This window comes from Pseudopipra pipra, chromosome 4 (genome assembly GCF_036250125.1).
Source record: "Pseudopipra pipra isolate bDixPip1 chromosome 4, bDixPip1.hap1, whole genome shotgun sequence".
Taxonomy (NCBI): domain Eukaryota; kingdom Metazoa; phylum Chordata; class Aves; order Passeriformes; family Pipridae; genus Pseudopipra; species Pseudopipra pipra.
The window spans coordinates 76,215,536-76,239,181 of record NC_087552.1 but is presented as its reverse complement, the minus strand read 5'-3'; the positions used below and the strand labels follow the sequence as shown (position 1 = coordinate 76,239,181).

At 69.7% G+C, this 23,646-nt stretch overlaps 2 protein-coding genes across 3 annotated transcripts; both read left to right on the top strand.

The window, feature by feature from the left end:
* Positions 1-4,232: 4,232 nt before the first annotated feature.
* Positions 4,233-7,654, top strand: PCGF1 (polycomb group ring finger 1). Of its 2 annotated transcripts, none has more exons than XM_064653655.1 (9): positions 4,233-4,418; positions 4,949-5,054; positions 5,149-5,301; positions 6,244-6,315; positions 6,415-6,523; positions 6,640-6,673; positions 6,813-6,896; positions 6,972-7,052; positions 7,504-7,654. In XM_064653655.1, exons 1-9 carry the CDS (start codon positions 4,323-4,325, stop codon positions 7,549-7,551), a joined length of 783 nt encoding a protein of 260 aa, XP_064509725.1. In that variant the 5' UTR covers positions 4,233-4,322; the 3' UTR covers positions 7,552-7,654. The 2 variants fall into 2 exon arrangements, with proteins under 2 accessions (XP_064509725.1, XP_064509724.1); XM_064653654.1 differs by having other exon boundaries at positions 4,235-4,418; positions 6,810-6,896.
* An 11,713-nt stretch (positions 7,655-19,367) lies between these two features.
* On the top strand, positions 19,368-23,380 carry LBX2 (ladybird homeobox 2). The gene is made up of 2 exons (XM_064653653.1): positions 19,368-19,683; positions 22,987-23,380. Exons 1-2 carry the CDS (start codon positions 19,368-19,370, stop codon positions 23,364-23,366), a joined length of 696 nt encoding a protein of 231 aa, XP_064509723.1. The 3' UTR covers positions 23,367-23,380.
* Positions 23,381-23,646: the final 266 nt, after the last annotated feature.

The following is a 23,646-nucleotide window of genomic DNA, read 5'->3' as shown; positions in this document are numbered from 1 at the left end:
GACCCTGGAGCTGCCGGTGCAGTTGTGCAGCTTGGTGGTGACACGGCCCCGGTGCCGCCGTGCCGGTGGCCCCGTCCGGTGCTGTGGGCGCTGCTGCCGGAGCAGGGGGCGCTGGGACAGGTCCCTGCCTGCCCCCGGTGCCGCCGGCGGTCACCCCGGTGCCCCGGCCACCGCGGCGATGCCGTGGCGGGGACCTGGCAGGGCCCCACGTTCCCACCGGCCAGAGGCTGCCGAGCGCCCGCTCCCGCCCGCCCCCCCCCGTAATCTCATTACCGCTGGACGTCCCCTTCTTCCTCCCGCTTCCCCCCAAACCCGCTGGCAAACTGGAGGGACAGTCAGCTCCTCTCTGGCTGCTGGGTTAATTCTGGGCTAATTAGATGAACCAGCCCAGATTGGATTACTTTAGCCTGCATTTGGTCCTCCAGTCCTTGGCTTGCGGCTCCCGGGGGAGCTGCTGGCGCCTCCTGCCTCAATCAGACACTTCTTAACCGCATGAAACACTCCCGGTGCCCCCCGCCGCCCGCCCGCCGCGGGCGCCGGCACCCGGACAGGGTGCGCGGGGTAAGGCGGCAGCAGCCGGTGGGCGCGGTGCCCACCCCGACCCGGCCGACCCGGCGGGAGGGCTGGGATGGGGATGGACGGGGCCAGGATAGGGCTGGGGTGGATTCGGGATGGGGTCAGGAGGGGATCGGGATGGGGTTGGTATAGGGCGAGGATGAGGCCAGGACGGGATCCATGTGGCCACTGGGGCTCCCGGGGCCCCGATGGCCGAGTCGCCCGGCCGGACGTCACGGTGGCCCTCGGCGTCTGCGCGGTGTCCTCGGGGAGGAGCCGGTGCCACATGGATGCGGGGGCGGCTGCACGGTGACGCCAACCCCCGGCTGTGGGGGGCTGCTCCCCCCGGGCACCACCAGGCTGCAGCCCCTGGGGCGGGGGACAGCGGGGTCGAGGGGCCGGGCAGCCCCCGCCCCGGTGGGTACCGGGGGCCCGGACTGGGGGCGCGGCTGGGAGCAGGATCAGAGGAGCTGGGGGGGCATAGCCTGGGCTGGAGGGGCTGCAGAGGTGCTGTGGTTGCACGTCTCTGTCTGGGGGGTGTCCCAGTGAGCCCTGCCCGTCGGGAGCACCTGCCATGGCCAGCTCCAATGCCAGCGGGGCAGCAGCTGAGCCCCCAGGCCTTCACTGGAGTGAGGACAGTGGGGAGGGGGATAGAGCAGGGGGCAGGAGGGGGTACTGCAGGAGTGGGGGGCACACCTTGAGCTGCAGGACAGGCAGCTCCAGCCCCCCGATCAGCAGGGCCAGTGCCTCGGAGCCATGGGTAGGCACACCGGGACCCTCTCCCATGCTGGGTGCTCCTTAGGGTGCTTGTGTACCCCCATCCCTACCTCCCCTGGGGGCTGCTGGGGGGTCCTGCCTGGCCAAGGGCTGCGGTGACAGTGCTGCCCACCCCAGTGGGCTGGGTGCCCATCGGGGGCTGCCATGTGCCAGTGGCCAGTGGCCACTGACAGCCGTGTGCCGGTGGCTGGTGGCCGCTGACAGCCACGTCGCTCAGGGCCTCGTTATCGAAGGTTAATTGGATTCTGTAGATGCACTCGGTGCATTAGGCAGGAGCTCAGTCCATGAGAGCCCAGCCCCCGCCACCACAATGAGGACCCCTGCCTGCCTGCCATGGACCCCTGCCCGCCTCACAGGGACTGCTGGGAGACCCCTGCCCACCCTATGGGGACTCCTGTCCATCCTGGAAGACCCCTGCCTGCCGTGATAGGGTCCCCTGCCCACTCCCTACCAGCACTGCTGGGGACCCTTGCCCATCCCACCTGCCCCGAGGTTCCCCCGCCTTCCCTGAGGAATCCCTGCCCACCTTACAGGAATCCCTGACCACCCTGGTGGACCCACCCTGTCACAGCCCCCTGCCTGCCTTGCCATGGTTACACCATCCTCAGAGTGCCCATGGGGCCGTGAACCAGCATGTGGGGCCAGTGTGGGGCTGGGACAGTGGCTCCAGCCATGGGACGCCAGGACGGGATCTCAGCTCCAGCCGCGGTACAGTGGGACCGACCAGGGTGGCCTGACACTGCTGGCCTGCACCACTGTGGTGATGAGCGAGTCTGGCCTCAGCCCAGCCCCAGCCCTGCTCCCACTGCGGTCACGAACACGTCCGGCCTCGGCCCAGCCTCGCTCAGCCCCAGCGAGGGGTCTGGCCAGGAAAGCCCCCGGCAGCACTTCCCAGAAGGAGCCGCCCCGGCCCTGCCGCGGAAATGGAGCTGAATATCTGAGTAGGGCTAAGCTAAAAGCCTCAGCCCCACAGCCCCACGCGGCCCCGGCGGCTCCCGCCATCAATTATTAACGGGGAGATGGATCCGCGGCCTTGCGCGTGCCCGGCTGGCGGGGGCGGCTCCAGGAGCACCCGGTGCCGGGACCCCGGCCCGGGGCGGGCACTCCGCCCCCAGCCCCGTGGGGCCCCTGCAGAGCCACTCACGGAGCCCACTCCTTGCCTGGCGGAGGCTCCCGGTGCCGGTGCCATTGCCCGGTGCCGTGCCGGTGCCCGGTGCCGTGCCGGTGCCCAGTGCTGTGCCAGTGCTCATCACGGCAGCGGCAGAGAGCGATGCTGCCCCGGCGCGGGACCGCGCTGGCCCCGCTGTGACCCCCGCAGCCCACCGCCCCTCCCCGGATGGCTCCTGGCAGGTACAGATGGGGCCGGACCATCCCCAGCCGGGGGTCACCGGCCCCCGCCGCACTCTCGCCTCCCCGGAGGGGCGGGCACGGGGTGGGCGGGCGGCGGGGGCCGCGGTCCGCCCGGGGCGGGGGCTGGTCCTGCGCCTCTGCCCGCCGGCGCCCCGGCACCGGGAGGGGCTCGTGCTGCTGCCGGTGGGGTGCCGGGGCCCGGCCACACACGGTGCGCGGCCCGGGACGGGGGGCTGGCATCGGGGGGACACCGGGGCTCGGCCGGTGCCGCACGGGGCCAAGGCTGAGCCGCTCCGATCAGTCGGAGGGGGCCGAGCCAGTTCGGCCGGTGGGACTGGACTGGGCACACTGGGCTGACTGGGCGAGCTGAGGTGATGGCAGCACGTGCTCTGACCGGGACCGGGATCTGGACTACGACCGGGACCGAGACCGGGATCGGGGCCAGGGCCGGGAGCAGGAGCCCCCGGCCCCGCACTATCCCTGGCCGTGGCAGCCCGCGCAGAGCTGGTGACGGTGTCGGAGCAGGGCTGGCAGCGCGGCTCCGTGCCAGGAGCTCTGTGCCGGGGTGATGGGTGCCAGCCCGAGCCTGGGGGGCCCGCCGCGGCCCCCTGCCCGTTCCCATTCCATGGTAAGCAGCAGCCTCCTCCCCGCCGCTCGGGCTTTGGTCCCGGGAGGGTGCCCAGTCCGTGAGGAGCCGTGGGGAGCTGTGGGGGGCACTGAGGGGCCGTGAGGGACCGTGGCGGCGCTTTCGGCTCAGCTCGGCTCCGCATTAGCGCGGCCGCTGCTTCCCCGGAGCCAACCCCCTGTCAGCACGGCTCCGACTGCGCCGGAGGGTCCAGCGCACCAGCACCCCGGCTCCGACAGCGTCATCCACAACCCCGTCAGCACCCAACACCTGCCACCCCAAACGTCAGCACCTAGGCACCTCGATACCCCAGCAACACCCCAGCACCCCGAACAGCCAGTGCCATCCCCAACCCTGCGTGAACCCCGGCACTCCGAGCTGGCAGCACCAGAGTACTCCAACTCTGCCAGCACCCGGCATCCCAAACTGCCAGTGCCAGCACCCCGGCACCCCAGCCTGCGCCCCTGGACCCCGCAGCCCAGTGCTGGCCCCCCGCTCCGTCCCGTGTCCCCCCGCCCCGTCCCGCTCTCCCCCGTGTCCCCCCGCCCCGCCCCGCTCCGCCCCGTGTCCCCCCGCCCCGTCCCGCTCTCCCCCGTGTCCCCCCGTTGTCCCCATCCCGCTCCCCCCGCTCCCCCCGCTCCCCGCGGGGCTCTGCTGCCCCCTGCCGGCACCACGCGCACGCAGCGCCCTCTCTGATTGGCGGCGGCTGCTGCCTGTCAAGAGAGCGCCCCATCGCTCTTGGCCATCGCTATTAGGAACACCCTCCCCCAGGGCACGGCGGGTCCGGCGGCGGCGTCTCCCGGCGGGTCCCCCCGTCACGGACAAGTCTGAGGGGTCCCGGGATCCCGGGGGTCTCTCCGCAGACCGTGGTTAGGGGTCACTACCGGGCCGAGCCCACACTACCCGCCACTCTACGCGACGCGCGGAGCGCGCCGGGAGTTGTAGTCCCGTTGCTCGCCGCGGCCCCGCCCCGAACCCGGAAGTGCGCGGGGCCACAGGCGGAGGCGGCTCTAAGATGGCGTCGCCTCCTCAGGGGGGCCCGATGGCCATCGCCATGCGGCTGCGGAACCAGCTCCAGGCCGTCTACAAGATGGACCCGCTGCGGAACGAGGCGAGCGGCCGCATCGGGAGGGCGGGAGGCACCGGGAGGAGGCGGCGGCGGCAACGCCGGGGTCGGCGAGGGCGAGGGCGGGAGGTGCCGCGGCGCCGCCGCTGGGGGGCGCTGTGAGACCGAGGGGCGGGAGAGGGGGCGGGGCCTGGAGAGAGGGGCGTGGCCAAGGGGCAGGGCCGGGCACTGGGCTGGGGGGACCCGCGGCCCCCCAGGTCCCCAAAGTCCTGTTTTATGGCAAAATAGGGGAAGACGGGGGACCAGCCCCCCAAAATCTTGTTTTCTGGAGTAATAAGGGAACGTGTAGGGCCAGCCCCCCCCAAAGTCCTGTTTTATGGCATAGTAAGGGAAGACGAGGGGGCAGCCCCCCAAAATCCTATATTTGTCATAACTAGGGAAGACAGAGTGGCCTGCCTCTCAAAATCCTGTTTCCTGACACAATAAGGAACGGCAGGAGAGTCTCTGTGAGCCGAGGGATTTCCAGGTGAAAGGGTCTCAGGGGGCTCTGGGTGACGGGTGATGTGTCCCTGCAGGAGGAGGTGAAGGTGAAGATGAAGGAGCTGAACGAGCACATCGTGTGTTTCCTGTGTGCCGGGTACTTCATCGACGCCACCACCATCACCGAGTGCCTGCACACCTGTGAGTGCCCTCACCTGTCCCTGGGGGGCACGGGGGGCTGTGATTGCCGGGGGGGTGCAGTCCCAGCCCCACCCCAACCTGTCCCTGTGCCCAGTCTGCAAGAGCTGCATCGTGAAGTACCTGCAGACCAGCAAGTACTGCCCCATGTGCAACACCAAGATCCACGAGACGCAGCCGCTGCTCAACCTCAAACTGGACCGGGTCATGCAGGACATCGTCTACAAGCTGGTGCCCGGCCTGCAGCACAGTACGGGGGGCAGGGGGGCACAGGGGGCACAGGGGGCACAGGGGGCACAGCCTGCAGCACAGTACGGGGGGCAGGGGGGCACAGGGGGGCACAGGGGGCACAGCCTTCAGCACAGTACGGGGGGCAGGGGGCACAGGGGGCACAGGGGACACAGCCTTCAGCACAGTACGGGGGGCAGGGGGCACAGGGGGCACAGGGGGCACAGGGGACACAGCCTTCAGCACAGTACGGGGGGCAGGGGGCACAGGGGGGCACGGGGGGCACAGGGGGCACAGGGGGCACGGCCTGCAGCACAGTACGGGGGGCAGGGGGGCACGGGGGGCACAGCCTGCAGCACAGTACGGGGGGCAGGGGGGCACGGGGGGCACAGCCTGCAGCACAGTACGGGGGGCACGGGGGGGCATGGGGGGGCACGGCCTGCAGCACAGTACGGGGGGCACGGGGGGGCATGGGGGGGCACGGGGGGCACAGGGGGCACAGCCTGCAGCACAGTACGGGGGGGCAGGAGGGATCCTGTGGGGATGAGGGATAAGTGCCAGGGCAGGGAGGCCTGTGGGGCTGGGGGACACAGAGGGAGGGAGGGAGGGATGGGGGATGTGGGAGGGAGGGCTGGGGGTGCAGTGGGGAGGGATGGGGGGCATGGGAAGGAAGGATGGGAGGCACAGGAGACACGTGGGGTGGGCACTGGTACCCCATAGTGGGGAGGGAACATGGGAACAGGTGTGAGGGATGGCAGGATCGGGGACAGGGATGGGGGTGGGGTGGGGACAGGGTACTGGATGGAGACGGGGTTGGGGACAGGGAGGGGGTTAGGGACAAGGTCCCCAACCTCTGGCAGGGGCTTGGTGCAGTGAGAGCAGTGGGAGGGCTGAGGGCACCCAGGGACCCCCCTCGGGGGCACACAGGCCCCAGAGGTGTCCCTGAGCCACCTCTCCCCCCCAGGTGAGGAGAAGCGGATCCGGGAATTCTACCAGTCCCGTGGCCTCGACCGGGTGACACAGCCCAGCGGTGACGGTGGGCCAGGGGGGCACGGGGGGGGACAGGGGGGCACAGAGGGCAGCCAGCCAAGGTGCTGGGGCCACAGGGGGCTGACTGTGCCCCCCGTGTCCCCAGACACGGTGGGAGGTGACCCCATGGGGCTCCCCTACAGCACCTTTGACCACTCACGTGCCCACTATTTCCGCTACGACGAGCACGTCTCTCTCTGCCTTGAGAAGCTGAGGTGAGTCCAGGGGGGCTGCAGCCTCTTGGCAGGGTGGGCAGGGGGCACTGGGCACAGCAGCACCCCAGGCCCCCAGCCCCGAGACTGGACACGTGTCCCCTCCCTTCCCCTCGCAGCTCCAGCAAGGACAAGAGCAAGGCCGTGCTGCAGGTGAGTGGGGTCCCCACAGCCCCTACCCCGACCCCCAGCCCTTGCCCCAGGGCTGGCCTGGGTCCCAGGGTGCGTGTGGGGTCCTGGCAGGTGCATGGGGTCCCCAGAGCCCGCTGCCCTGCTCTGTCCCTTGCAGCAGAAGTACGTGAGGTGCTCGGTGCGGGCGCAGATCCGGCACCTGCGGAGGGTCCTGTGCCACCGGCTGGGGCTGCCCCTGCAGCACGTGAGTGGGGCCCGGAGGGGTCAGACTGGGGGGGTCCTGGCCCCGGGGGGATCCCCTGACACAGCCCCTGTGCAGGTGCAGATCCTGTTTGACAGCGAGCCCCTCCCTGACCACATGACGATGAAGCAGCTCTGGCTCTCGCGCTGGTTCGGCAAGGTGGGCTTGGGGGGGGCAGCCCCCGGTTTGAGGGGGGCTGGGTGACCCTCCTGGGGGGCTCGGGGCAGTGCTGGACGAGGGGATTGAGGATGATTGATGGCAGTGGCCACAGTGGTGACCCAGGGGGTCCTTGGCCCCTGCACGTGTCAGGGGATGGGGGGTCCCTGAAGGGCTTGGCCATGTTCGGGGGGGAGGGCCCTGCCCCAGGCAGGGGGTCCTGGGCCGGGGTTTGGAGTCCTGGGCTGGGATTTGGGGGTCGCTGCCCCAGGGGGATCCTGGACTGGAGTTTGGGATCCCTGCCCCAGGGCGGGTCACTGGGTTGGGGTTTGGTGTCCTGGGCTGGAGTTTGGGGTCCCTGTCCCAGGGACCTGGGCTGGGGTTTGGCATCCCTGGGCCGGGGTTGGAGGTCCCTGCCCGGGGTCCCCCAGCCCTGACCCCCCCATCCCCGCAGCCTGCGCCCCTCCTGCTGCACTACAGCATCAAGGACAAGAGGAGGTAGGGGCAGGGGTTGGTGCTGCCTCCCCCAGTGCAGCCCTGCTCCTGCCCCCCATAACTTATACCACCCTTCGAGTTTATTTTTGGAATAAAACTGTGGAAAAACCCCTCCAGGTCCCTGATCTGTCTGGAGGGGCTGGGCTGGGTTTGGGGTGGGGGCCTCTGAGGGGTCTGCTACAGGGGCCTCTGGGGGGCCCCCTCAGTACCAGCACCTCCAGGAGCAGGGGGGCTGCATGGGGAGGCAGTGCCCCCCAGGTGGGCTGCAGCTGGGGGGTGCTGAGCCGTGGGCTGCAGTATGGGGGGGCTGGGGTGCACCGTGGGCAGTGGGGCTGTGATGGGGGCTGGAGGGTTGCAGCCCCCTCCCTCCCCATTCCCCTGCCGTGCAGGGGGGGTCTCACCGCCCCTCACCCCCGAGCAGATCGATCCCTGTCACGCTGCCTGGTGCGTGTCTGGCCCCCGCGGGCCCCCCATCCTACACAATGAGCCATTACAAAGTCATCGGCCCCTTGATTGCCGGGGTGTCTCGCGGCCCCCCCGCCCCACACGGCCCTAATTACCCCGGGACAGTCTTCCACCATCTGGATCTGCAGCCGCGGGCACAGCTGCGGGTGTGGGGGTCCCGGGATGGGACCCACGGTTACGAGGCCCGGTGCTGCGGGAGGAACGGCCGCCGGATCCCGGTGCTCCCGGTGCTCCCGGTGCTCCCGGGAGCGCAGATCTGGAGCGGCCCTGGCCGCGGCACAGGGCTCGGGGCCGGGTGATGGGCACCCTCGGGGGGGCGGCCCCGCTCCTTCCCCCCGGCGCGGCGGTGACGGTACCGGGCCGTGCCGGGGGCTGTCGGGGGTCGCTCCCCGCCCTCGCCCCCCCAAGCCGGGCATCCCGTCCTGGGTGGGACCCCCCGGCCTCGGTGCACGTGGCATCGGGTGCCCGTGCCCACCCCCGGGGTCGCGCCGTGGCCCGTCCCTCACCCCCGGCCCCGCGCCGGGATCCTCGCCCGGGACCCCCCCGCCGGGGGATCCGGTTACGGCCCGGCCCGGCCCAGCTGTCGGCCATCGCTCAGCGGAGGGGGCGGCCCGGCCCCCCCCCAAAGCCCCGCAAGGGCCTGCGGGACGGGGGTCCCCGATGAGGCTGGAGGGGGGGGGAGCAGAACGGGGGTCTCAGTGAGGGTGGAGGGCTTGGGATGTGGGACGGGTGTCCCAAACAGGGCTGGAGGGGTGGAGGAGTAGGATGGGGGTCCTAACTGGAACTGCAAGACTAGGTTTGCAGCTGAGGCTGGAGGAGGAGGGGTGCGGGGTGGGGGTCTGAACCAAGGCTGGCTGTGGGGGAGTGGACGGGTGGGTGGACGCGGGGATGGTGAATGGAGGGATGGATGGACGGACAGACGGATGCCGGGGGTGGTGAGGCGGGGGCTGTCCTCGTGTCTGTCAGCAGTGGCTCTGGCAGCCAGTTACAGACGGCAGAGCAGGAAGCCCCCCGGAGCCCCCCACGCCCCTCCAGCCCTGCACCCCCTCCCTTATCAGCGCCGGCCCTGGAGGAGCCTAATTCAAACCAACTGCGGGGCTGACGTTGGTAAATGAGCCCCCGCCTGCAGCCTGGCCCCAGCGCCTATGGGGGCTGCCCTAGAGAGTGGGGGAGATGAGGGCTGGGGGTCCAGCGGGGCAGGGGCAGGTGCTGGGAGGGGTCCTGCACCCCCGAGCTGCAGTCAGGCCAAAGGCCCTTTGATGTGCCCCTGCCCCGTCATGCTCCAAGGGGGCTAATGGCCCCCGGCTCCAGCCCGGCAGGGAGGGAAACCTGAGCCCCCCGGCGCCCTGTCCTTAACCTGGGGGGGCAGTGGGGGGTCCTCAGCTCTGCCTGGCAGGACCCGGGCATGGCATGGACCCCTATGACTGGGTGACAGGACCCCCAGGAGCTCCTCAGCCATGTGGGACCCCCAGGGCTCCCACTGGGGATGGTCCCAGGCTGGAGGGTCCCAGTATCTGGATAGGGGGATGGTGGCACAGGGGTGCTCTGGCCATGCCGAGGGGGCTAGAGGTGCAGTACTGGGGGGGCTCAGCAGGAGGGACCCCTCAGAGGAACCTCTAAGCCCCCTGACCCCCCACAGCCCTGCAGCTGTTGCGCCCCAGGGCCGCTGCAGAGTGCCAAGGTGGGGCACAATGGGGGCACAACACAGCCCAGGGGGGACACAGCATCAGCCCTCCCTCCTATGCCAACATCCCCAAGTGCTGCCCCCTCCTGCCCCACAACCCCCACCCCTGCCCCTCATTGGGGACTGTCCCTGGTCCCCTCTAAAGCCCCACATAACCCTGCCCCAGGGGCACTCTCTCCGGGAGTTCCACTCAGCCCCTGCCCTGTCCTGGGGATGGGCATGGGGACTGGACCCCAGGCTGCTGAACCCCCCCAGCTGCACTGTCGCCACCACACTCCAGTGGCACCACCTCCAAACGGCCCTGGCAGAGACGGATGAGCAGCTGGCACCTTCACACCCCATTGCCGGCTGAGGGGCAGAGCCCGGGATCCAGGGGGGCACCGGGATGCTGGGATGGGCTGGGTGAACACCACAGGGACATGTTACACGGTATTGCCCCACACCCCAACCTCCTGCCCTGCTGCCCACCCCAAGGTACCCACCGGGTCTGTGGTGGCACACAGCCTTCCCCGTGGTGCCCATCCCATCCCGTCCCGTCCCATCCCCAGTCCCATCCCCACTCCATCCGTCCCACCCCATGCCCAGCGGTGCGTGGCACAGGCACGCTGCTCCCGGCTGTCACGGCGGGAATGAGCCGGCGCGGGGACGTTCCCGTAACGAGGCGCCGGGATGAGGCTGATGAGAAAATCCAAACGCAATTTAATTCCTGTCACCGCCTGAGCGGCTCTAAATGACGCCGGGGGGTTCTGACGGGCCCGCGCTGGGCCCCCCCGACCCGCCCGGCCCCCACCACGCCGTTCCCTCCTGACCCCCGCTGGCCTCCCCCAGCCCCCCCTTCCTGCCCGCTTCCCGCGGATGTGGGCACCGGCGCTGGCACCGGGATGCCCGGCGGCGTGGGAAGGGGGCCGGGGGGGCACCTTCCTGCGGACGGAGGGGTCGTGGTGGAGCCTGGGAAAGTGCCGCCCCCGGGACCCCAACACCTCCCCCAGCCACCCGGGGGACACCCGGGAGAGCCGGGAGCAGCCCCGGCTGGCACTGGGAGCAGCCCCGGCTGGCAGTGGGAGCAGCCCCGGCTGGCAGTGGGAGCAGCCCCGGCTGGCAGTGGGAGCAGCCCCGGCTGGCAATGGGAGCAGCCCCGGCTGGCAGTGGGAGCAGCCCCGGCTGGCAATGGGAGCAGCCCCGGCCGGCAATGGGAGCAGCCCCGGCCGGCAATGGGAGCAGCCCCGGCTGGCAGTGGGAGCAGCTGTGGCACCCGGCCATGGTACCTGGCCCTGCTGCCAGCACCCACAGGCCCCCACACACCCGGCCCCAGCCGCTGGGCAGTGACAGGGTGGATGTCACCGGGCACACCCAGCCCCTCTTGGTGCGGGCACATGGGGCAGCGGGGCCGAGGGAATGGGGCCGAGGGCATCCCCTCACCTCTCCTGGTTTATTTTGGCCCCTGGAGTTTCCTACCTTTGTCTGGCAGCTGCAGCCCCCTGGAGCCCCCCCGGCTTCCTGTGTGTCAGCACGGGCAGGGGCAGGCACTGTGGGACCACCACCCCGGCACATCCTGGCAGGAGGGGAGAGCACAGAGCAGGCTCATGGGGTGTCAAGGGATGGGACATGGGATGTACATGGGATGGGACATGGAATGAACACGGGATGGAACATGGAATGAACATGGGATGGAACATGGAATGAACATGGGATGGAACATGGAATGAACATGGGATGGAACATGGAATGAACATGGGAACAGGTGGGCACGGAGGGCAGGTGTGGGTGCTCTGGAGGTGGTTGCCAGTCTGGCACAGGGACTATGGTTTGGGTGCTGGTGCCACAGCGTGGGTATCATGGCATGGATGCCACGGTGTCTGTGCCACGTTGTGGGTGTCAGTGCCATGATGTGTGTCCTGGTGCCATGATGTGTGTCCCAGTGCCATGATGTGTGTCCTGGTGCCATGATGTGTGTCCCAGTGCCATGATGCGTATGCCGGTGTCACAGTGTGTGTCCTGGTGCTGCACGGGGGTCCCAGTCCCATGCGGGTCCTGGTGCAGCGCAGGGGTCCCAGTCCCGTGCGGGTCCTGGTGCTGCACAGGGGTCCCAGTCCCGTTTGGTCCCGGTGCCGCGGCACTCGCTGTCCCGCCATTGTTCCACCCTTTGAAGTCGGCGCTTCCTGGCGGGTTTGTCCCAGCCCGTCTGTGGCGGCGCTTCCCGGCCATAAATCACCCGGCACAGGGGCTCAGCGGCCACGTGCCCGCGGCCACGGCCCGGTGAGGGGCTCCCACCGAGCCCACCTTCACCTGGGACTTGCCGGGGCAGGGGAAGGACCCACCAGAGCCCCGTGGTGCTGCTGGGATGAACGTCACTGGTGGCCCCTTCCCACAGCCCCCCAGTCCCCACTGACTCCCAGACACGGATAATCCTGGGGTCAGGATTTGGGGCAAATCACGGCAAGATTGGAAGTGCCAATGTACCCGGGCTCAGGAGGATCCCCCCTCTCCCTCCCGGCTACCCCCCTTGCTCTGAGTCTTCCGCCCGGGCCCAGTGCCGGCGGCGCGGCCGTTCCCTCCGCTATTCCCAGCGTTTCCTGGGGTTTATTGTCTTCCCCTCCCTGTCCCACCTTCCTTGCAGGAAGCCCTCGATCCCGCGGGGCCGGCGGCTCCGTTACCAGCAGGACTCCAGGCTCCCGGCCCCCTCTCCGTGGGCAGGGTACGGCTGGCTCATTCCCGCTCCTGGAAGCGATGCCCACCCGGTGGGATGGGGAGCTGGGACCCTGTCCCAACCCCCTAACCCTGCTCAGACCCTGACACGGGGCTCCCAGCTGCCCCAAGCTGAGCCCCCCCTGCCACAGCTGTGCCAGCGTCGATGCCGGGGTCCCACAGTGGAGCAGAGGCCGAGGGTATCCCCAGAGCCCCTCTCCAGCCTGGGGATTGTCCCAGAGCCCCCCTCCAGCCGGGGGGGCTCGTTCTGCCTCGGCTGCCACCCGCCCGGTCCCCTGATCCCTAAATCAATTGGGTGGGTTATTGCAGCGCCGCGTCTCCGTCTGCCGGATAATTGCTCGTGATCCCGGCAGGGAGGGGACGTGCCGCCATCATCCTGCGGCACCGGGCACCCGCTGCGGGGCAGGGGCTCGGGGGGTAGGAGAGGGCTCGGCATGACAGGGGGGTGCTCCTGGAGGGGCGAACTGGGGAGTTCCATCCCCATCCCATCCCCAGCTCCGTTCCTGTACCCATCCCATCCCCGCTCCCATCCACCCCCATTCCCATCCTATCCTCATCCATCCCCCCACTCTCCCTGCACCCCTCGGACCCCCACACCCCCCGGGGCCTCGGGCGGCAAATTCCAAAGGGCACCCGGGAAGATTAATGGCGGGGCCGGGGCCGGGGCCGGGCCGGCCGGTAACCGGATCGCCCCGCGGGAGCAGGAATGCGCCGCTGACCCCGCCGTGCCCGCCTCGCCGCGAGGGTCCCACCACGCGGGGTCACCGTGGGCTGGGCCACCGCGGACACCCGCACAGCCACCGCCCCAGCGGGGACACCCCTCAGTCCGCAACCGCGGCGGGACTCCGGCCCCAGCCCCCCAAACCCAGAGACACATCCCCGGGCTCACGGACAGGCAGGGCCCCCGTCCCCTTGAGGAGGGTGACACGTACCCTCTCTCCCCACACCAGGAGGGGAGCACCAGGAGCTCCAGCCCCCTCTCCTTGCCCCAGCCACGGGGGAGCAGAGACCCCCCAGCCCCCAGGAAATGGGGACACCAACGTTGTCACGCCGTGCTGCGCCAGGGGGGCCACGCCGTGGGGGCTGCGGGGGCTGTTCTGTGTCCTGGGGGCTGCGGGGGCTGTGCTGTGTGCGGGGGCTGTGCTGTGTCCTGGGGGCTGTGCTGTGTGCGGGGGCTGCAGGGGCTGTGCTGTGTGCGGGGGCTGTTCTGTGTGCGGGGGGCTGTGCGGGGGCTGTGCTGTGTGCGGGGGGCTGTGCTGTGTCCTGGGGGCTGTGCTGTGTCCTGGGGGCTGCGGGGGCTGTGCTGTGTGCGGGGACCGCGGGGGCCGCGGGCGGCTGGCCCGGAGCAGCTGTCGGGTCTAGAGTTACGGTGCCGGCTGGGGGCGGGGAGCGAAGCCCGGGGACGGACGGGGTTCCCGTGGTGGGGTCCCTGCTTGAGGTCCCCCCGCTGATCCCGCCCCGAGGGTCCCGCGGGGCGCAGGGCCGGACCCCGCCGGGCGGGGAGGATGCGGGACAGACCTGGGCTAAGAATAGCGCTAGGGTGGAGGAGGAGGAAGGATGGGGCTTCCTCTGAGACGCCTCTTCTTCCTCCCGCCCGGCTCTGCCACGCGGCACGTGTGACATGGGGACACCCCAAGTGCCACCTGCCCCCCTTCTATCCCGCCCCTCCAGTCCCTGTGTGACAGCCCGTGCCAGGGCCTGCACTCGATGGTGTCCCTGGAGCACCCACCGTGCCCACCGCAGGCACCAGTGCCACCCCGACACCCCCCGCCACTGTCACCCCCCGCCGCTGTCACCCCCCGCCGCTGTCACCCCCCTCCCGCTGCCGCCGCCGCGTTTCGTTGCACTTCACTTTTTAATTAACCCCGGGGCGCTGCCTCGCCGGGGTTAATGGCAGCGGTGACCCGCGCGGCCATCGATCCCCGAGCCCCGGGCCGTGCTCACAGCCACGGACGGGCCCTGCCGGGGTCCTGCGGGATGAGGGGGGGGTGTGTGTCCCCCCCAGCCCGGCACATGGTTGAGCACAGTAGGACCCCCAGGGCACCCCCGCTCCGCTGCCGCCGGTGTGGCAGGGAGGGACCCGTGGGCACAGATGGCTCCAGGCGTCCCCGTCAAGCCTGGGGGTGCAGGATGGGGCAGTCCCACAGAAGGCAACCCCCTGACGCCACGTCCCCCACTCCTGGGCCATCGCGGCCCCTCTCCCAGCCATTCAGTAGCCCTGGGACAGCACCGGGCCCGGGGTCCTGTCCCACCCGTGGCCGTGTCAAAGCCGGGGTCCCGGCCCCCCGCGGCCGCCCCGGCCCCCTCCACACTCAGGTGCCCCTGTCATCCCTCTGTGCTTTAACGCGGGGGTCGTTCATCTTGGGCGGGGGCCGGGCTGTCAGCGCCCAGACGGGCCATTTCCGAGCTGAGCCCCCGCACTCGGCCCTAATTGAATCCTCATGGTCCCGCCGCCGCCTCGGCCCCGCCGCGGCACCCGCCACCGCCCCGCGGCCCACGTCGGGTCTCCCAGGGGTCCCTGTGCCATGGAGAGCCTGGGGATGCCCCACACCAGTCACCCTCCAGACCACAGCCGGAGCTTCCCACCCTCTCCAGCTGCCCCATCCCGGCTGCTGCCACCCCGGCACAGAGGGACCCCGCTCGGCGGGCAGCGGGCACACAGTCCCACACCACAGCTCTACCCCACAGCAGGACGGGGGTCTCACACCCAGCACCCCAGCCTGCCCCCCCAGCCACAGACCAACTCGAGAGGGACCCCGACCCCATGGGGTCCTGGCACAGATCGCTCTCCTGGGGAGGGCATGGGGGTCCCTGCCATCCCGGCCGTGCTGTGCAGGGTCAGGGGGCACGGGCGGGTGACAGCCCGGTGGGGGGGCAGCGGCGTTTGCTCCAGCTGGAGCCTTTGAAATGCAACCCCCCCTCAGCCCATTTGGCTGGAGTTTGGCCCAGGCACAAATGGAGGCCCGGGAGCGGGAGGGGGGCCCTGTGGGGAGGGGGGTGGCAGCTGGGGCCGGGACTGGTGGGACCCCTTGACCCCAGACTGGTGCTGAGTAGGGGTCCCACAGCATCCACCCTCATCCTGAGTGCCCCTCCTGGGGCTGTGCACTGCTCCTGCCCCCAGTCTGGCTGGTCCCTGGCACTGGCACACGTGGCTCCACGTGTGTGTGCCTGTACACGTGTGTGATGTCTCTGCACGTGAGCCAGCGTGTCTGTGTCCTGTGAGCCCTCTGTGCACACCTGCACACGCCTGCACATGCCTGCACATGCCTGCACACGGCTGAGGGGAGTCTGCTGGGGGTGGTTGTGCTCACACAGACACACACATGTGGGAGCAGCCGAGGCGTGTGCTGGCCCTTTTTGTCCCCAGCCCTGGGCTGTCCTGCCCATGTCCCCATGCTCATCCCCATCCCCATCCCATCCCCATCACCATCCCCACCCCGTCTCATTCCCACCGCATCCCCATTCCCATTCCATTCCCATTCCATTCCCATTTCCATTCCCACCCATCCCCATCTCCACCCCATCCCACTCCCCCGCGGTCCCCCGGTGCCGCAGCCGGGCTCAGCCCTCCCCCGAGCCGCTCATGTTAATGAATCGATGATTTGCCAACAGCCCCGGGGGGGGGATCCCCGGCTCCCCCCGCTCCCGGTACCTCCCTCCCCGTTCGCCAGGGCCAGGTGTAATCCCATTATTCTCGGCTCCGCCGCGGCCCGGGCCCACCGCGGGGTCAGGATTTATTGCCAGTAATTGCCGGGGTCCCGTCCCCCGGCGCGGGGGGGGTCCCGGCGCCCCCCCGGCGCTGCCGCCGCTCCTGACGTTTTAATTCCGCACCGAGCTGTTCCCTTATTAAAGGAAAATTCATTTGCCAGCGATTTCCATGTGCCGGGGCCGCGCGGGGCCGCGGCCCTAATCGCGTTACGGAGAGAGCTGCGGCGCGAGATCGGGATGGAGCCGATAAATAATGGATCAGGGCGGCGCGGGGCGGGGGAGGCGCCTTACGGGGACACTGCGCCGGCACCCCGGCACCCCGGCACCCCGGCACCCCGGCACCCCGGCACCCCGGTACCCCGGCACCCCGATACCCCGGCACCCCGGTACCCCGATACCCCGGCACCCCGGCACCCCGATACCCCGGTACCCCGGCACCCCGGCACCCGGCACCCCGGTACCCCGGTACCCCGGCACCCCGGCACCCCGGTACCCCGGCACCCCGGTACCCCGGTACCCCGGCACCCCGGCACCCCGGCACCCCGACCCCCCACTCCTGAAGCACACGGGGGCGGGCAGCCCCGGGAGCCCCCCTGAGCTGGGGTACCTGGAACTGGGGGTGCTCTGAGACACCACAGCCCCCGAGACGGGGGGGCTGGATGGGGGGACAGGGCAGCCCCGGACACGGCTTGGACACCTCCTCGGCACCCCCTCACAGGGACATCACACCCCTGTGCAGGCAACCCCCCTCACACGTGCACACGCACATGAGCACGTGAACACACACATGTGTGAACACACACACACGTGAACACACACACATGTGAACACACACACGTGAACACACACACATGTGAACACACGTGAACACACACACATGTGAACACACACATGTGTGAACACACACACATGTGAACACACACACGTGAACACACACACACGTGAACACACACGTGAACACACACACATGTGAACACACACACGTGAACACATATAAACACGCACACACGTGAACACACACATGTGAAAATGCATATAAACACACATACATGAACACATGTACACGTGAACACACACGAGCACATGTATATGAACACACCCACGTGAACACACCCGCGTGAACACCCCCCCCCCGTGCCCCGGTGGGCTCGTGGTGGGTGCAGGGCACAGCACAGCAGCTGGGGACGGGGTGTGAGTGTCTGGGGGGGGGTGGGACCCTACGTCCCAGACCCCCAGGGTCTCCCAGGGACACCCCAGGGTGGGAGCTGTCAGTGCCACAGGGTGCAGTGCCCTGGGGTGCCCCCAGTCCCACCCGTGGACGTGCCCGTCACCGTCCCCTCCGGCCGCGGGCACCCGGCCAGCGCCGGGCACTCACCCGGCTCCGCAGGAAGCTCCTGTTCCTGCATAACCCCCGAGGGCTCGTTTTGTTCCCACCCTGTGGCCTGGTTTGGGGTGAAAAGCGTTTCCTATCCTGTGTTCCCGACAGCCGGAGCCGGCGCTTCCCCCGCCGGGAGGGGCCGGAGGGGTCGGGAAAGGCGCGGGGGGCTCAGCCCACCCCGGCAGCACCTCGGGGAGCACCTCGGGGGACACAAGGGGAGGGCTGGGGGTGCCAGCACCACGGTCTGGGAGCAGCCCTGAGTGCAGGGATTCGCCCCAAGTGCTGTGGAGCAACGGGTGGGTGCGATGGAGGTGGGGAGGGGAACGATGGGGTGGAGAGGACATCCCCCCCATCAGGGCGAGCACCACCGCTGGAGATCTGCCGGGTCCCTGCAGACACCCGCGCCCCAGCCCGGTGGGACCACTCCCGCGTTCCCAGCCCAGGACTCGGCCCCAGAGGAGCCAGAATGTTCCGAGGGGGGAAGGTTTCCTCAGGGGGTGGGCGGCCGCAACTCCCGATCGGCACAAGGGCACGGAATCACCCTGGGCAGCGATTTCTCGTGCGTGTCCTGGAGCGTTAAACCAAAACAGAGCCCAGGGGCTCCCCATGGGGCCGGGACCCCCAGGAAGGGCTGTGACCCCTATTCCCGGCACCCCGGGGCCTCGTTACAGCGGTACTGCCGGAGGGGATTGGGCTCGCGGGGGTCCAACCGAGCCCGGGACCACCGCAGCTCCCTTGGGGGGGTGGGAGTGGGGGTCACGGCTCTCCCGCACCCCGGGACGGGTTCCGTCCCCCGGCGAGAGCCGGCGGCACGTGCGGCCACGGCAGCTCCGCCATCGCCCCGCGCCCTGCGGGGAGGACAAAAGCCGCGTGCGAGGAATCCGTGCAAACGCCGCCGTGCCCGGCACGCCGCCGTGCGAGGGGCCCCGTGTCCCTCTCCCAAACCGAGCCCCCTCCCCACCCCCCCCGCCGCCAGCCTTTAATTGCTCCGGCTGCTGGGAAATTTCAAGGTTGAATTTGTCAAACTCCGATTTCCAGCCGGGAGATCGCGTTCTGCCTTTGTCAGCAAGATTGGAAAAATCCACACACACCCCCCCGCCCCTTCCCCACTTCCATAATCCCGGCATCGGCGCTGCCGGATCCCCCTGCACCTGCTCCCCAAACCCGGCTCCGTGTGCTCCCACCGGGCTCCCCCTCATCGTCCGCAGGTTCATTACCGCCCTGACCCCCGTGACCTCGCCGTGTCCCCGATCCCAGCGACGGATCCATGGGGACACCCGGCGGGATTGGGGCTGGGGGATGTCGAATCGCCCCCCCGGAGGGACCACTCGGCATCCCCCAGCCCCTATCCCGCCGGATAATCCGGACGCGGCTTCACCAGCCGGGCCTCACCTGCGTGTGCGGCATCCCGGGATTTTTACGAGCGGCCGAAATCCCGGAGCTATTTGTACTGGGAAAGGGCAGTGGGAATGTGGGGAGGGAGGGGGGATTTATGGCTCTGAAACCCAAAACCCACCCGAAAAGGCTTAATCACTCCCAGCCGCTGCCCCGGCGCTTTTATGGGGCATTTTAGAGCAAAAGAGCCAATAAATTTTTGGGTGAGGGTAAGAGCCACGATGAGGATGAGGAGGGAGCGGAGGGGACAGAGGGGACCCACCAGGGTGGGTTAAAATGGGGGAGACAACAAGGGGGAGGTGCGGGGCTGAGCCCCGGTAGTGGCGGAGAGGGGTCGGTCCCCCCCCTAGACGGGGGGGGCGTCGGTGGCTCCTCCTCCTCCTCCTCCCGGTATCCCGGGCCTTTAAGGCGGTGGAACGGGGATCGCGGGGCTGGGGGGGGGGTGGGGGGCGGCGGGTCCCCGTCCCGGCGCGGGTCCCGGTCCGGCATGACCTCGGCGGGGGAGGCGGCCGGTTCCCCCCCTCTGCCCGCCGCGGTCGGCGGCCATCGGCGAAGCCCCCTGGACCGGCTCCCGCCCCCCGCCAACACCACCAAACCGCTGACCCCTTTCGGCATCGAGGACATCCTGGGACGCCCCCGCGGCGGGAGCCCCCCCGGGACTGGGACCGGTCCCGCCGCCCCCCCCGCCCCGGCGGGGCCCCGCGGCGGCGGCTGCGCCCCGGCCTCGCCGCTCTGGGCGCTGGAGGAACTCGCCAGTAAAACCTTCCAGGGGCTGGAGCTGGGAATGCTGCAAGCAGCCGGAGGTACCGGGACCGGGGGGCTACCGGGGCGGGGGGGCTCCGCCGGGACCGGGGCGGGCGCCGGGAACCGGGCAGCGGGCACCGGGCAGGTGGCGGGGCCGGCGGGCGGCGGGGGAGGCCGTGGCGAGGCTGAGGATGCCCCTCGTCCCCGGTCCCGGGAAGTTTCCTCCGTGTCCCGAGGGGCGAGCGCAGCCGGGAGGCCCGGGAGGCCGCCGGTGCTCGCCTGGCGCGGCGGGGACACGCGGCAGCCTCTGCCCGGAGGGAGGGAAGAGCCCCGAGACCGGACACCGGGAGCCAGAGCGAGCCCCGGCCCCGGTGAGCCGCCTCCGGCCCCGAGGCACCGGAGCTCCGGGAGCACCGGCCGGGACGGCGCCGGCGGCTTTACCGGGAGCCGCGGGACCGGGCGGGGGATGAGCCCCGCCGGGCCGTGACCGTGACCGTGACCGAGCGCGGGGCCGAGCGGCGGATCGGGCCAGGACGCGACGGAAACCCGGTGCGGGCCCCGAGCCCCGGCGGGGAGGGCGGCTCTGGCCCGGTTTCGGCCTCCCGCAGCGGCCCGGTACCGGCGGGGTGCGACCGCCGGTTATGGATGGGGACGAACCGGCTCCGCCGCTCCCGGGCTCGGCCTCACCGGGTGGACGGACAGACGGATACCGACAGACAGAGCGCGGCGCCGCCGGGAAGGAAAAAAAACCGCTACTGGGATGGACAGACGGACACGGGCGGACCGATCGGGACTCTGGGACTGGCCGGAAAAACCAAGCTCTTACCGGGACAATCACGGACGGACCGATCGGGGCTCCGGGATTAACGGAAAATCCCTCACACGGACAGACACACGGACAGGCAGAGCGCGGCGCCGCCCGGAATGAATAGAACCGTTACCGGGACGGACAGACCGACTCGGGGAGAACGAGAGGGGCTCCAGCAATTAACGGAAAAATAAAAACACCCTTACCGAAACGGATAGAGAGGATTTCAGCAATTAACGGGGAAAAAACCGTTACCGGGACGGACAGACGAACAGCCGCGGCAGAGCAGCGTTCCCGTGATTAACGAAAAATCCTGCGGACAGACGGACACGGATCGACCGAGCAGCGCTCCCGTGAGTAACCGAACCCCGTTACCGGTCAGACAGACGGACACGGGCAGAGCTGGGCTCCGGTAGATAAAGGAGAGAAATTCCCTAATTACGGAGCGTCGCTCCGGTAATTAACGAACCGTCGTACAGGGCGGACAGACAGAGTGGGGTCCGTGATGAACGAATAAACCAACCCGTTACCGTGAGGAGAGATGGACAGAACGGAGGCGGCTCGAGGCGCCCGGAATTAACGTAAAGCCCCCGTTATCAGACGGACGGCCACGGCCGGGAACGAAATAAACGAACGAAAAATCCCGTTACGGGGCAGACAGGCTGACATGAAAGGGGGCGAAAAAAATCCCCGTTGCCGGGATGGACGGACGGACAGAAATGTGGTCGATCGGGGCTCCAGGAATTAAGGTAAAAATGCCCGTTACCTGACTGACAGACGGATACGGCCGGAATCGAAAAAAAATAACGAAAAAATCCCGTTACCGGGCGAACAGATGGACCGAAACAGGAGCGATCCCCGTTACCGGCCGGGCAGACCGACAGACACGGGAATGGAAAAAAAAAAAAAAAAAAGAACGAAAAAACCCCGTTGCCTACTGGACAGACGGACAGACTCGGGTGCGATCGGGCCTCCCAGAGCGGGAGTGAAGCCCCGGTACCGGCCGGACAGACGGACACGGCCGAGCGGGAATCTCGGAATTAACAAAACCCGATCGCAAACCGGCAGCGGGGAACGGCGGAACGAGCCGGGACCGACGGACAGAGGGAGGTGCCCGTAACTCAGGTAAAACCTCGTTACCGGGACGGACCCACGGACACGGCCGGAACCGCCCGGGGCTTCCGTGATGAACGAAAATCCCTCTTCGCAGCGACGAAGGACGGACGGACACGGAGCGATCAGGGCTCCTGGAGCGGGGGTAAATCCCCGTTGCCGGGACGGACGGACAGAAACGGTGTCGATCGGGACTCCGAGAGCGGAGGGGAAGTCCTGTTACCGGACTGACGGACGGGAGCGATGGGGTTTCGTGACCGCGGTAAAGCCCGTTACCGGGACGAACCGGTGACAGTCCCAACTCAAGCGGGACTCGGCCGAGACGGCCCGGGGCTCTGGTACCGAACGGTCGGGGGTCCCGAGGAGCGGAGCTCCCGCTGTGGGCGGCCGCGGGGGTCACCGCCGTTACCGGGGGACGCACGGTGATCCCGGGAGCCGCGTTACCGAGAGGCGGGTTGGTGCCGGCGGCAGAGGAGGGATGGAACGGGACCGAGAGCGGGAGCAGGAGAGGGACCCGGGCCGCCACCGGGACCCCGCTGGCGGCGTTGAGCCGTAGCCGGGGCCGCGATCCGCGTCTCACCGGCTGTTCTCTACATCGATACCGGCAGCAGCGGCCGCACCGGAGCCGAGAGCGGCGACGGGATCGGATGCAGGGAGCAGCACGGCCTCAGGTCTCCTGGACTCGTAGAGAGGAGGATCTCGGTTTCCGCCGGGGGCTCCCGGCTCCTCTCCCGGCTCCTCGCTCCGCTCCCGTCTCCCCGCTCTGTTCCCGGACCAGCCGCAGGCAGGACACGGGGGGCTCAGCCACGGCCGCAGCGGCGGCGACTTCGACGCGGCCGGGGCCGCTGTGGAACCGCGACTCTCGGCTCCCGGTACCGGGCGCGGTTTGGTTTGCTCGGCTCTGTTGGGCTCGGCTCCGTAGGGCACGGCACGGCACGGCACGGCACGGCACGGCACGGCTCTTCTGCTTCCGGCTCGACGCGAGCCAGTTCGTCTCCGTTCGACCGGGAGTCGGCGGAGCCGGGGTCCGCCCGCCGTTCCCGGTGCCGCTGCCCTGACACTGCTATGCCCAGAGGTCGGGCCCCGCGGTGCTCGGGGCGGCCCCGGTGCAGGCGCCCGTGCCATTTTCCGTTGCTCGGTGCAGGTCCCGCTGCCTTCGCCCTGACGCCGCTGTCCCCGCAGGTCGGGCCTCGCCGTGCTCTGCGGGGCTCGGCGGTGCCGGTGCGGGTCCCGGACACGCTGCCCTCGTACGTCCTTCCCCACCGGGCGCCTCGGGGCCGTTTCCCGTGCCCGGTGCGGGTCCCGGGGCCGGTGCTCTGACCCCGCTGTCCCCGCAGGCACTTCCTGGCGGGCGCCCCGGGGCTGTTCCCCGGTGCCGGCGCGGGTTGCGGGGCCGTTCCCCGTGCCCGGTGCCGGTGCCCTGACCCCGCTGTCCCCGCAGGTCCGTCCCCGCCGGGCGCCCCGGGCCCGCGCCCTCCCTGCAGGAAGCGCCGCAAGTCCCGGACCGCGTTCACGGCGCAGCAGCTGCGGGAGCTGGAGCAGCGGTTCCGGCGGCAGCGCTACCTCTCCCCGGTGGACCGGGACGCGCTGGCGGCGCGGCTGGCGCTCTCCGCCGCCCAGGTCATCACCTGGTTCCAGAACCGCCGCGCCAAGCTCAAGCGGGACCTGGAGGAGCTGCGGGCGGACGTGGCCTCGCTGCAGGCGCTGCCCCCCGCCGCCCTCCAGCAGCTGGCGGGGCTGCCCGAGCCCCCGGGGGCTGCCGGTACCGGCACCGCGGCGCCCGCCGAGCTCTCGGAGGAGGAGATCGACGTGGCGGACTGAGCCCAGCCCGCTCGGACCGAGCCCAGCCCGCTCGGACCGACTGGCCCCGCTCGGTTCCGCTCGGCACCGCCGGGCCGACCCTGCTCCGCTCGGCTCCACTCGCCTCGGTCCGAACGGAGCCGAGCCCGGCCCGGCCCCGCCCCCTCGTGCACCCGTTTTTGGGTATTTTTTTTGGTTCATCTTTCCCTTGTCTCTTTTTTTTTTTTTTAAATTTTATTTTCTATCGGCCCCGGTGTAAATATTTGCAATAAAGGCGACACCTTATTATGGAACCCGGATC